The 13,588-nt window shown below is 36.6% G+C and overlaps 1 protein-coding gene across 1 annotated transcript in view; it reads left to right on the top strand.

The window, feature by feature from the left end:
- The window catches only part of skic2 (SKI2 subunit of superkiller complex), a 32,002-nt gene extending 20,020 nt beyond the window's left edge, over positions 1-11,982 (top strand). The window contains exons 23-29 of the mRNA XM_051136844.1: positions 109-244; positions 408-534; positions 616-826; positions 4,571-4,681; positions 7,306-7,524; positions 11,153-11,293; positions 11,561-11,982. Coding sequence (XP_050992801.1) covers positions 109-244; positions 408-534; positions 616-826; positions 4,571-4,681; positions 7,306-7,524; positions 11,153-11,293; positions 11,561-11,761 — 1,146 coding nt within the window. The 3' untranslated portion in view covers positions 11,762-11,982. The remainder of the gene's footprint in view (positions 1-108; positions 245-407; positions 535-615; positions 827-4,570; positions 4,682-7,305; positions 7,525-11,152; positions 11,294-11,560) is intronic.
- The last annotated feature ends 1,606 nt before the right edge of the window (positions 11,983-13,588 follow it).

Raw genomic sequence — 13,588 nt, 5'->3', positions numbered from 1 at the left:
TAATGTTGAAAACAGTTGTTCTGATTAATATTTTTGTAGAAACCATAGCTTACCCCACTCTCCCAAATTTGTTTTCCTCTCTTTCTTTCCTCTCGCCTCCTCCCACAGGTGTCCAACGATGCAGTAAATCGCACATTCACCGCTCTCATTATCTGTGAGAAGGGTAATGAGGAGGCGGCGGGTGATGATCTGTCTAATAAAGCCTTACATCCCATCTACAGCACTACATTGTTTATTCCAGAGGGTGAGCAGACACGTACACACACAGCATCACATCCACCCCAAAATCTTATCTGCCCACACATTAAATCACCACCCATTAGGTTGGAGAATGACATCATACACGCCACAACTACTTCTACAGCTTCTTTTAAAGTGTCATTTACCGTATGACTGTGTGTGTGTAGGACCCTGCAGTCATACAGTGCAGAAACTAAAGCTGCAAGACATCTCTGCCATCACAGCCAAAACCCTCAAGGTCATTCCAGAGAGAATCATCGACAACTACAATAAAAGACAGCAGCCACGCTTCAGGTGTGTATGTGGTTGTCTGAGCTGTGAGTGAATTTGCATTTGTTGAAATGTGGTTATGAATAAATACATTTCCCTTCCTAGACTTGATCCACCAGGTCAGGCTATTTCGACAGCAACTCAGGAGCTCCTGCGATTGGCTGAGGCCAATCCAAATGGCATTACGACCCTTGACCCTGTGAATGACCTGCACCTGAAGGGTGTGGATGTGGTGGAGGGAGTGATGAGGCAACGAGTGTTACAGGACAGTCTGAAAGACTTCCACTGTATTCACTCGCCAACCTTCACTGAACAGGTCTGTTTGTTATACTCGTGTATCACATTCATACACTACCGTTCAAAACTCTGGGGTCAGTGAGATTGATTATTTATTCAGGATGCAGCAAAATGGATCAAAAGTGACATTTATAATGTTACATAAGATTTATATTTTAGATAAATGCTGTTTGTTTATCTTTCAAACAAATTATAAATAAACAAATAAAATACAAAAAAACCTGAAAAAATGAGTCACATTTCTGCAGAAATAATAAGCAGCAAAATGTTTTCCATTTGAATTTTTCTGAGCCTTTTGGCTAGTATTTGTTCTTGGTGGAATCATGAACTCTTTTCAGATCAATTTCTCATAAAACAAGCCTTATTTTGCTAATGTAATTTTGCTTTTCAAGCAAATATGTGACCCTGGACCACAAAACCAGTCATAAGTAGCACGGGTATATTTGTAGCAATAGTATGCGTCAAAATGATCGATTTTTCTTTTATGCCAAAAATCATTAGGATGTTAAGTAAAGATCATGTTCCATGAATATATTTTATACTTAAATTTTTATTATTAATCTGCATTGCTAAGAACTTCATTTGGACAACTTCAAAGGCGATTTTCCCAATATTTTGAGCTTTTTGCACCCTCAGATTCCAGATTTTCAAATAGTTGTATCTTGACCAAATATTGTTCTATCCTAACAAACCATACATCAGTGGAAGGCTTATTTATTCAGCTTTCAGTTGATGTAAAAATCTTAATTTCAAAAAGTTGACCCTTATGACTGGTTTTGTGGTCCAGGGTCACATATGTCTTAATTGCCAATACAAAAAAATGAACATTTAGAGACCATATTGGCATATAGTATTCCTTTCAGTTTATTGGTAACACTGTAAATAAAGCTGCAAGCAGTGACTACTGGGGTTCAGGCGCTTTAAGGCATTTAAGCACATATGAAAAAAGACATTACATATTATTTATCAAGCCTGTAACAACCTAAATCAATGATTAAAAAAAGCATTTTTGGCAAATCCAGGTCACGTGCTTACCAGGTTTTGTGACGTTTTGAGTTTTCTTTTAGGCTTTATGTGCTTTTGGGTATATTTAGATAGGCCCTTTTTCTTAACAACCTAGTTATAGCTTCCCAAAGGGTACATTTCAATGTTTTTTTTAGATAATTATTGACCTAGAGAGTCCAAGAAAAAAATGTACTGCAGTGTTTTTTTTCCACATTGAGTGAAAAACCTAGGACTAGTTCACAAAAGTAGGTTTTTTTAAATCTTCTCAATCATTTAACTAACGGTTTGGTTGACAGCAGTGGTTCTAGAGGAAAAGTTGTATAGAATGAGGAGGGCTGTCATATGATACGAATATCGCATGTATGTGCAAAAAACTGTGTGCGTACGTAATATCGTTGACAAATATGATAGCGCCCTCCAGTAGCCGATTTCTTTCAAATTTCTCTCAGACCTTTGGGGCCGTGAGTCGAACAGGCCCACAGAGTTTGTTCCGATCGGTCTCCATTAACCTTGTCTAACAGGTGCTCATAGTTTTGTCGGCCAATAGCGGCTGTAAATGTTATTTTAAATATGAAAATGTCCTTGCAGACACTTGTGGCACTTTGGACCAAGACTGCACACACCAATTTTAATGTTGAAAAGACAAATAGTTGTGCAGTAATAGCCATTTTTGTGTTTTTCCGCTCTAATAGCACCACCAAGGACACCAAACCTACGACTAGTTCACAAAATTAGGTTTTCCAAAAAATGCAAAATAACCCAAAAAATTGGCCGAGGTTACAGACAAATCTGAAACACGCGTTTTGTCCATTGTGAGCCAAGGATTCCAACGACATAAGACACTTGAGCCTGTGACGAATGGTTTCGGAGTTATGAGCGATTTCATACTTTTGATCGCTGTAGCGCCACCGTCAGGCCGATTGGGATGAGCTTTGGTGATGTTGTAGAGGGTGTGAGTACTACCATCCCTGCAAGTTTCAAGTCTCTACGACTTATGGTTCGTTTTTACTTGGAGATTGCTGATCTTTGGCTATTCTAACAATTAGAATAGGGTTTCAGCACTGTGTGCTTGAACCCCTAGGAAGGTTCATTAGTTAACATTAGTTAACTGCTTTAGTTAACATGAACTAAGAATTAACAATACTTCTACAGCATTTATTAATCTTAGTTAAGGTTAATTTCAGCATTTACTAATGCATTATTAAAATCACAATTGCTTGTTAACATTAATTAAAGATGTCCACTTCCAAAACAAAGATGCACGTATAATGTACTTCAAAAGATGTTCATGTCTTTCTTCTGTCAGTCTTAAAGAAATTATGTTTTTTGAGGAAAACATTTCTGCATTTTTCTCCAAATAATGGACTGATATGGTGCCCTGATTTTGAACTTCCAAAAGGCAGTTTAAATGCAGCTTCAAACGATCCCAAATGCGATTGTGAACGATCCCAGCTGAGGAAGAAGGGTCTTTTTACTTTTTAATCTCAAACGCTCGTCTTGCCTTTCTCTCCCTGAACTCTGTGTATTCTGGCTCAAGACAGTTAGGGTATGTCGAAAAACTCCAATCGTATTTTTTCCCTCAACTTCAGAAATCATTTCAAAATCATCCTACATCGCTGCAGAAGTACCGACCCAGTATTTGCAAAGTGAACATGCAAAGAAGATCAAACACCCTTAACAAAAAATTTCGAAATTGAGGGAGAACATGAGATGGGCTTTTTTCGACATACCCTAACTGTCATGAATCGGAACAAAAACAGTCCAGGCAGAGTAAGACAAGACAAGCGTTTGGCATTAAAAAGTATATAAATTGTATTATATTTATGAAAATAACCAATTGTTACATTAGATAAGACCCTCCTTCCTCAGCTGGGATCATTTACAACCGCATTTGGGATTGTTTGAAGCCACATTTAAACTACATTTTGGAAGTTCAAAATCGGGGCACCATATCAGTCCATTATATGGAGAAAAATGCTGAAATGTTTTCCTCAAAAAACAATTTTTTTACGACTGAAGAAAGAAAGACATCAACATCTTGGATGACAAGAGGGTGAGTAAAGTATTTGTAAATTGTTGTTCTGGACGTGGGGTTCTTTGATGCAATGTGAATTAAAATGAACTACTGTATTTTCATTAGCTAACATTAACAAGATTAATACTGTAATGTATTGTTCATTGTTTGTTCATGTTAGTTAATACATTAACTAACATTAACTAATGACACCTTATTGTAAAATGTTACCAATTTATTTAGCCGGATTTCTTTACTTGGTTCTAAAAGTCTTAAATGTACCTTCGTAAAGGCTGCAGAAACCCTTTCAAATAGAAAACAGATATTTAAACTGCAGTGACATTTCACAATGCTACTGTTTTTAAAGTAAGAGACTTCTTTTTAAAACTTTTTAAAAATCTTACTGTCCCCAAACTTTTGATTGGTAGTGTTTTTCTTGCTGTTTTAGGTCATGTGCAAATCCACTGTGCAGACAAAAGCGAAGAAGTAATTTCTAAATGTATCCTCGGCTGTATTTTCTCATCCATATTTAGTAATTTGGCACAGTAACACTCCCGAGTGCACAGACTCTCATTTATTGAGTGTGACAGTGGCAGGGAGGAATAAGGATGTGTCTCATTAGCTCTCAGTAATCACTTCCAGCCTTCACCTTCTGCAATGCACTGATGGAGTAGAGTGATAAACTCGCTCTCTCTCACTGTCATTTTCATATTCTCTCTCTTTCTCTGTGAATATCTTGCTCAGTTTGCACGTGTGCAGGAGAGGATGAGTGTACAGGAAGAGCTTGACAAGCTTCTGTTCCTGGTGTCTGACCAGTCATTGACACTGCTGCCCGAGTACCATCAGAGAATCAAGGTCAGTCCACTTACTGCACATCCATGTTAAAGATGGATATGTTTGAGTAGCACAGTAATATGTTTTTTGATATGCAGTCATGAAATTAATAACAAGAGTTTTGTATATAGTGGTGGCCAAAAGCATTAGATCACCAGCTAAAAAATGGTTTGAAGACAGTTATTTCTATTTTTTCTGTAGTGTGTCAGTAGGAAATAAACATGCAGACATATTTCCCTAATAAAAAATCTATTGAAAGTCTATTAATTAGCGTCTATTAATTCTATATGGGCCTGCCAATAACCTTTTTATAGCATTTAGACTGAAGTTTGAAGGTACTGTACAGTTCATACATGTAATTCATGACCAAATCTTTTTTTTTTATTTAGGCTTTTTTATTTACATTATGTTGTGCTCTTTACATGCTTTGGTTGATGTTTATTAGTGAATAAAAGAAAATGAGTAAATACACGACAGAAATGTCAATGGTTTTTGGGTAAACTGTCTTTTAAAGGCCCAAAAATGAAAACTTGTTGATTTACTCACCCTCAGGCTATCCAAGATGTAGCTGAGTTTGTTTGCTTATCAGAATAGATGTAATGTAGAAATGTAGCGTTACATCAATTGCTCATCAGTGGCAACTCTACAGTGAATGGGTGCCATCAGAATGAGAGCCCAAACAGCTGATAAAAACATCGCAATAATCCACAAGTAATCCACACAACTCACAGTCCATCAATTAACGTCTTGTGAAGCCAAAAGTTGCGCATTTATAAGAAATAAATCCATTTCAACTTAAAAATAGCTAAAATAATGTGCTTTATCCAGTGAAAAAAAAGTCATCTCATCTGAATCAGGAGAAAAATATGCACAGATCAAGCACCATTTACAATCCAAAACTGTTCTAAAGAAATACGTTGCTGGGTTTTGATATGAGAGGGCAACAGTGGATGGACGTTTTCACTGGAAAAAGTATTTTTATCAATTGTTTTATCGATTGGCTCATATTTTGACCGGAACTGAGAGTTAAAACGTCTAAATTATGCATTTTTATCTTACAAATACACAGTGTTTCGCTTCACAAGATGTTAATTGATGGACTGGAGTGGTGTGGATTACTTGAGGAATATTGTGATGTTTTTATCAGCTGTTTGAACTCTCATTCTGACGGCACCCATTTACTACAGAGAATCCATTGGTGAGCAAGTGATGTAATGCTACATTTCTCCAAATCTGTTCCCATGAAAAGTCATCTACACCTTTGATTATTTGAGGGTGAATTATCAAATTATCATTTTTTGATGAACTGTTCCTTCAGGTTTCAAGTGAAATTTGCCACATTGCATGTACAATAAAAAATACAGTTGAGGTCAAAAGTTTACATACACCTTGCAGATTCTGCAAGGTGTATGTAAACTTTTGACCTCACCTGTAGATAACAGTGTAATGACTTTGAAACCTGGGAGAGAAAAGTGTAATTATGGAAAATGAAGACCCAATATTACTTGCTTCCAATATACTTACCCTCATGTCATTCCAAACCCGCAAGACCTTTGTTCATCTTCGGAACACAAATTCAAACCACTGATGACACATGGACTATTTTAACAATATCCTTACTACCTTTTTGGGTCTTGAAAGTGTCAGTTGCGTTGCTGTCTATGCAGGATCAGAAAGCTTTTGGATTTCATCAAAAATACCTTAAAGGGATAGTTCACCCAAAAATGAAAATCTGATGCTTATCTGCTTACCCCCAGGGCATCCAAGATGTAGGTGACTTTGTTTCTTCAGTAGAACACAAACGAAGATTTTTAACTCAAACTATTGCAGTCTGTCAGTCATATAATTGCAGTCAATGGCTACCAAATCTTTGAAAGTAAAAAAAAAAACATACACAAACAAAACCAAATTAAACCCTGCGACTCGTGACGATACACTGATGTCCTAAGACACTAAACGATCGGTTTGCGTGAGAAACTGAACAGTATTTATATAATTTTTTACCTCTGATTCACCGCTATGTCCTACTGTCCTACTGCATCTGGCGCCTGATGTGTACACGCTCTGGCATAGTATACGCAAACGCCGCAAGCAATCTCTGTGCAAAGTGTGACGTATAAGCGCAGATCGCTTTCGGCTCAGGACAGTAGGACATAGCGGTGAATCAGAGGTAAAAAAAAAAAAATGATATAAATACTGTTCAGTTTCTCGCACAAACCGATCGTTTAGTGTCTTAGGACATCACTGTATCGTCACGAGTCGCGGGGGTTAATTTGGTTTTGTTGTGCAAAGTCAAAGATTTGTAGCCATTGACTGCCATTATATGACTGACAGACAGCAACGGTTTGAGTTAAAAAGATGAAGAAACAAAGTCACCTTCATGCCCTGGGGGTAAGCAGATAAACATCAAATTTTTATTTTTGGGTGAACTATTCCTTTAATTTGTGTTTCAAAGATGAAGGTCTTATAGGTTTTGAACAACATGAGTGTGAGTAATTAATGACAGAATTTAAATTTCTGGGTGAACTATTCCTTTAATAATTTTAAATGTTAATTTTGGCCAATACTAATACAGTCACTGTTTGTGAATGTCACAGATATTATAAACACAGTCAGTGCTAACAGTATAGCACCATCATTTGCAGGTGTTGGAAGCACTTCAGTATGTGGACAGCACTGGAGCGGTTCAGCTGAAGGGACGTGTGGCGTGTCAGATCAGCAGTCATGAGTTGTTACTCACTGAACTCCTTTTTGAGAACACACTGAGTCCTCTCGCCCCTGAGGAGAGCGCCGCCCTGCTTTCCTGCCTCGTCTTCACACAAAACACCCAGATAGACCCGCACATCACCAACACGCTACAGGAGGTAATGCAATGCTCACCACATATCTCACAAATACATGTAAATTGAAAATATCCTTATCACACAGCATTAAACTATTCAAAACTACAAAAGCCTGAGATTAAATGCTGAGGAAATCCTATGAATTACTCATGCTAATACATTACACCCATCTGAAAAACATCAAGCGTTTTATTTGAGCCCACAGCCATTAGAATATAAAGCATCAGATACTCTTGTCGTCATGGTTATGGATGAATGTGAATTTACACGGCTCTCTAAACTCAACACCCAAGAGATGTGCATAAGAATGTAGTGGATGCGGCCCGGGCGCTTTGCTTTATGCCTTTAGCAAAGGATGCAGTCGCACACAAACAAGTCGATCGGCCCAGAAACATGGAATTGCTTTAAAGGGACCGTGAATAAGTCATGACACTAGACTGAGAAGCATGCAAGAGTATATATACTTCACAGTGGCTCGTAAAGCAATGTGAAAAAGCCCTTTGCTGTTGAAACCCTGCGAGGTGAGATTGTACAGGTAATGTTGCTGCAGTTTGACTGCATGACTACATTGCTTGAATTGCTCTAGTTGTGTAAGCACTTAGACAGCAGATGGAGACAAGAGTAGAGCACAGGACAAAAGAAACTGACGCAGTGCTGTGCTAAGAGATCTCACTATGACTAATATATAAAACTATATGTTTAGGCCTACCAGTTTCATTAATTACACAAGATGCCAGTTAATTAACTGAATTAATCACTTGTCCCATATAACAAAAACTGAACTGAACTGAAGATAAGACATTAAAACAGTGCTGTTAAAATTAGTGCATTCAACTACTTCTGTCTCTTTTTTTTTCTTGACAAGAATTGCGTTTATTTAGTCGCAAAATGTCTTTATGACCACATCAAACAGGAGATGTTTCAGACACACACTCCAGCTGCACTTCAGCGCCAGGCACTAATCAAACGGAAATGGCAGAACAACTGTGAACTGTGGTCAGATGAGATGTTGTCAGGCCATATGTCAGTAAAAACTAATTTTCATGTTCTGTCAGCTATTATACTGTGCTCGTAGCATGCACGCTTCAATTGCACACACAAATTCAGCGGTGTGAGCTGTGAACTGTAACATTTCATATTAAAGTGTGAATGAAACTATGAGCATAGTATCACAGATCCGTATCACATTCAGCAGCGGCAGCTCTTAAAGTTATAGCAGCCAAATAAGCTAATAACCAAGACGCTGTGAAGAATGTTAATCAAAAAACAAAGGAAAAAAGAGGAAATCAATAACTTTTGTAGCTTTAAGGATTCTATATCTATATTTAATTTAGTGTTTAGTGTTTGATAACGTTATTCAATTTTGTATATTTCGTACTTGCTGAAGGACACAGGTAAATGTGAATGATTCTTTTAAGTTCACTTAAATTAGAAGTGTTATTTTTTAAATCTAATAAATGTTACAATTCATAGCTCTCAGTTATACTGTAATGTTGAATGGCTATAGTCAATAGTTAAATATTAGGAAAAAGAAAAATTTCCTAGAGACATAAGTAATATTGGTATCAGTGATACTCACATTCTGTCATAAAAAAATATTTAACAAATATTAAAAATATACTGCCTTTATGTTGTTTCTACATAAATTTGAAGATTGAATGTGAAATTATAGCAATATAAAAGTTTATGTAAAAACATGAATGTTAGGTGCGATTCTTCGTGATTAATTGCGAATAATTTCAGAAAAAAAGTGTGATTAATTAGTTATTTTTTATTGATTGATAGCACTACATTAAAACATTAAATGATGAGTAAATAATTAAGATATAATACAATGCATATACAGCTGTGGAAAAAAAAAAAAAAGAGACCATTTGAAAATTCTCAGTTTCTCTGGATTTATTAGGTATAGGTTTGAGTAAAATGTTAATATTATTTTATTCTATAACAGTCTGATACAAATATTGTCATTTAGAACTTTTTTGTGCATAAAATGACATTTGGTCAAAATAACAAATGTTTTCATTTGTTGTGATTTAAAAATCAGGGTTATTCCACCAAATATTGATTTCTTAACTTTTGTAACGTTAAAACTGGTATTGTGTTGTCTAAAAATGAACATAAACTAGGGTTGTCAAACGATTAATTGCGATTAATAGCATACAAAATAAAAGTTTGAGTTTGCCTAATAAACACATATTAATGTATATATTTAACCCTTGTATGGTGTTCATATTTTTGTTTCTCAACCAGTGTTCGTGGGTCTGGTGGACCTGCTGCATTTTTGGCTTTTTAATTCAACACAATTAAAAAAATATATGTTAAACTACTCAACAGATGTTTACTTCATCCCAATTACAAGCAATATAAACAGAATGTTTGGCTAATATTTGCCCTTTTCCTTTGTTAGATCACATTTATGAATTAAAGTGCTACAGCCTTGTCTGGGAATGGCAGGGGCAGAAGCAAACAACTCACACTTACACTCACACTCTCTCAGACTCTCTCTCACACACATACTCACACATACAAACCCATAAACGCATATACACATACTAATAGCAGCCCCTGACAATAGGGGGACAGAGTGAAGTTACACAGGACCTAAAATGTCCACTCTTTTATTGTCCCCGGGTCCAGTGGACCCGAACATCCTGTGTGTAATATAAGTGTGTAGGGGTGTACAGTGAGCGGTCATTGAAAATTTGTTCTGATATATGTTCTTCACAGAAAATGAGCCAAGGCCAATGAGTATGAGCTTCAAAAAATTATTTCACGTATCATTTTTCTTTTGACAAAAAGTGAAAACGGGTCCCACAGACCCGAACACCATACAAGGGTTAAGAGAAATATGTTATTTATGTACAAAATATTTTTGTTTATATATAATATAAATTATATAAAAATTATAATAAATACTCATAACACTCATAATACTCATAATACTCAAACTTTTATTTTGACAGCCCTAATATAAACATGTCTGAAAACATGCTATCTTTTTAGTTATTTGACTAATTGTCAAAAATGCACTAAATGAGAACACTTGTATTTAAAATTTGGAAGAAATGTCATCAGTAGTTTATGGAATAAAACAAAAATTACGTTTTACTCAAACAAATAACTGAGAAACTGAGAATTTTCAGTATAATTTAAAATAAATATTATTAAATAATATTACAATTTAAAATAACTTTTTCTATTGTAGTATATTTTAAAATGTAATTTATTCCTGTGATGCAAAGACATTTCTCAGCATCATTACTCCAGTCTTCAGTGTCATATGATCCTTTACAAATTGTTCTAATATGCTGATTTGCTGCTCATTAAATATTTCTTGTTATTATCAATGTTGAAAACAGTTGTGCTGCTAAATATGTTTGTGGAAACTGGGATACATTTTGTTCAGGATTCTTTGATGAATATAAAGTTTAAAAGAACAGCATTTAACTGAAATCTTTGGTGACATTATAAATGTCTTTACTGTCACTTTCGATTCATTTAATGGGCTCACGCTGAATAAAATTAAAATTTATTGAAAGAATTACTGATCCCAAGCTTTTTATACTAATTTATGCATATTATTTATATATTATGTATATAATATATAATTATAAATAATTTTTCTCCCATTCTCTTGCTTTTGTAGGGAATCAATCAAGTACTCAATGTGGCACAGCGTATTGGTGAGCTGCAGAGGGATTGTGGGATAGCTCAGACCGCTGAAGACTTTGTGGCCCAGTTCAAGTTTGGCCTGACTGAGGTTGTGTACTGCTGGGCAAGAGGCATGGTGAGCACTGGCCTTAAAACACAAATGATCCAATTGTCACAGTGGCCTTATTTGATCTCTATCTATCTATCTATCTATCTATCTATCTATCTATCTATCTATCTAAATGTAGCTTCTCTAATAATAGCACTTTGTACAAATATTTATATTCTTGTAATGCAATTATATTAATGCCTGACCAAAGACTAACTGCATTTCTGTTTGGGCGGAGAAAATCTTATTTCTCAGTACCTCCCAATAATGCTGGTGTGTTTTTGTGTCTGTTAGCCGTTTGCCGAGATCGCCCAGCTGACGGATGTGCAGGAGGGGACGATCGTACGCTGTATCCAGAGGCTGGATGAGGTCCTGAAGGAAGTGAGACAGGCTGCGCGGATTGTTGGCGACTCTGTCCTGGGCAGCAAGATGGAAAGAGCCTCACTGGCCATACGCAGAGACATTGTGTTCACCGCCTCGCTTTACACACACTGAAACAGAGAACAAGAGGCAGAATGTGTTTCTGTATTGATTGGGATATAAAATGGACCTGTACTTGAATTACTGAGTGCATGTTTACATGGAGTAAAATATGCATGTGCGAGTGAAGGAGAAATTCACACCTCACACCTGACCAAAATTGTGATGTCAATATGAAATGGAGGTTGAACAGTCATGAACTGTAATTAAATCTACAGCAATAAAATGAGCTGTATCTGGAAGAATGGTTTCATCTGTATTGTCAGAAAAAAATAGAGTATTAGTAGTGTAGCGATTTTATATGCATTTAAAGGGAAATGTATATAAATAATTACAATTAATTATAATTAATTACAATTATTTATATCAACTGCCAGTAGTAACTGTAGCAGAATTAATTTTTCCATCAACTAATCTGTTCGCCCAGCGAACATTCAGTATAATTTTATATCAACTCTAAGAAATGATTTTTTTTGGCCACAGAAAATAACTTTCTTAAAGTACCGTTGCATTAGAGCATGTAGCTCGAATCGGAATTGTAAAGGGACATTAATTTGCAAGGCAGAATCAGAATCAAAACTCATGTAATTTGTGCACAATAGTTTATTAACGAAGGACTAACGCATAACTAATCTAAACAAACAAACATGAAATCACTCATACATGGAGGAATGGTCAGTGAGAAGCAGTTAGAGAGAGACAAGGAAATGAAGCTATGAAAAGAGTCAGCCACCTGAGTGAAACCATCAGTGCTGTCTACAGCTTATACTAAACCTCTGTTTGTTTCGTTAAATGTACAATACTTGCATTGCCTTGGTTGTTGAGCAAGTGTCCGAATGCAGTCTCAGGTGAAAGTCTTGATGGTTTGGAGCAGTGGTGGTTTTGGAATTGCAATCACGTTCTTCCGGGTCTGAAGAGTGATGAATTCCAAAGATGTTCTGACTCGATGGTGACTGGGAGTTTCTTCCCATGTGAAAAGAAAAGAAGAACCAGGAGCTGAGACGGACCCAGCTGAAGTCCTGTGATCTTTGGGGAATGGAAAGACAAGGCCGCAAGGCCTGGCGCGTGCTTATGGAAGTCCTGAAGAGTTCTAGCTCATCTTCTTACGTTCTAAAAGAACCACTGACTGACTGAGGCGAGTCATGAAGATGAATTCCAGGGTTGAGTGGAAATGTCTGGCTCTTTGTGGTCGAGAATGTTGGGGCCTGTCGGGCCCGCCGGCCACGCCCTGTGCTGGCTCAGGCTCCCCGTGGGTTCCTCCACACGGGCAGCAATCGGAAGATGTTGCAGACGAGTGTAGAGAGTGAAGAGAGAGAGCCCATCAATCGTTTGATGCCTTTAAGCTCCACGAACCAATGGTAACTTTCACCTTCGGAGGGAAAGTTTACGACTCTTTGTCCGTGAGCATGGTATTTTGCATATGTAATTCCATTGGGTGTTGATGCAAAAACTACTAAGGTTTCTTAAAACACTAACATGTTGCATAGGTATCAGCATCTAATTTACACCATCTTTTAGATCATCAAAATACAAATTCAAAGAGACCAAACATGGCATAGGTGGGTTATACGACTAGTCATCTATCATAACGCATGCATAAAACAGTAGAAAGACAAATACAAATACAACAGACAAAATTAAAATACAATGCAGTGCAAAATACAATAAAATACTGTACACGATGACCTGGGCTATGTGTGATAGGACGGTCAAAGAAATCTGTCTGTGAATGAATAGGAAAGAGTCTATTTCTGTAGGCATTGTGCTTTTCCTATGGGCAAATGTAGCATGGGCAGATGTGCATTCCTCTGGGCAATAAAACCTCTTATCAGATAGTCATCC

The sequence above is a fragment of the Labeo rohita genome, chromosome 19, assembly GCF_022985175.1.
Source record: "Labeo rohita strain BAU-BD-2019 chromosome 19, IGBB_LRoh.1.0, whole genome shotgun sequence".
Taxonomy (NCBI): Eukaryota; Metazoa; Chordata; class Actinopteri; order Cypriniformes; family Cyprinidae; genus Labeo; species Labeo rohita.
Note: the sequence above shows the minus strand (reverse complement) of the source record. Positions and strands in the feature narration are given on the sequence as shown.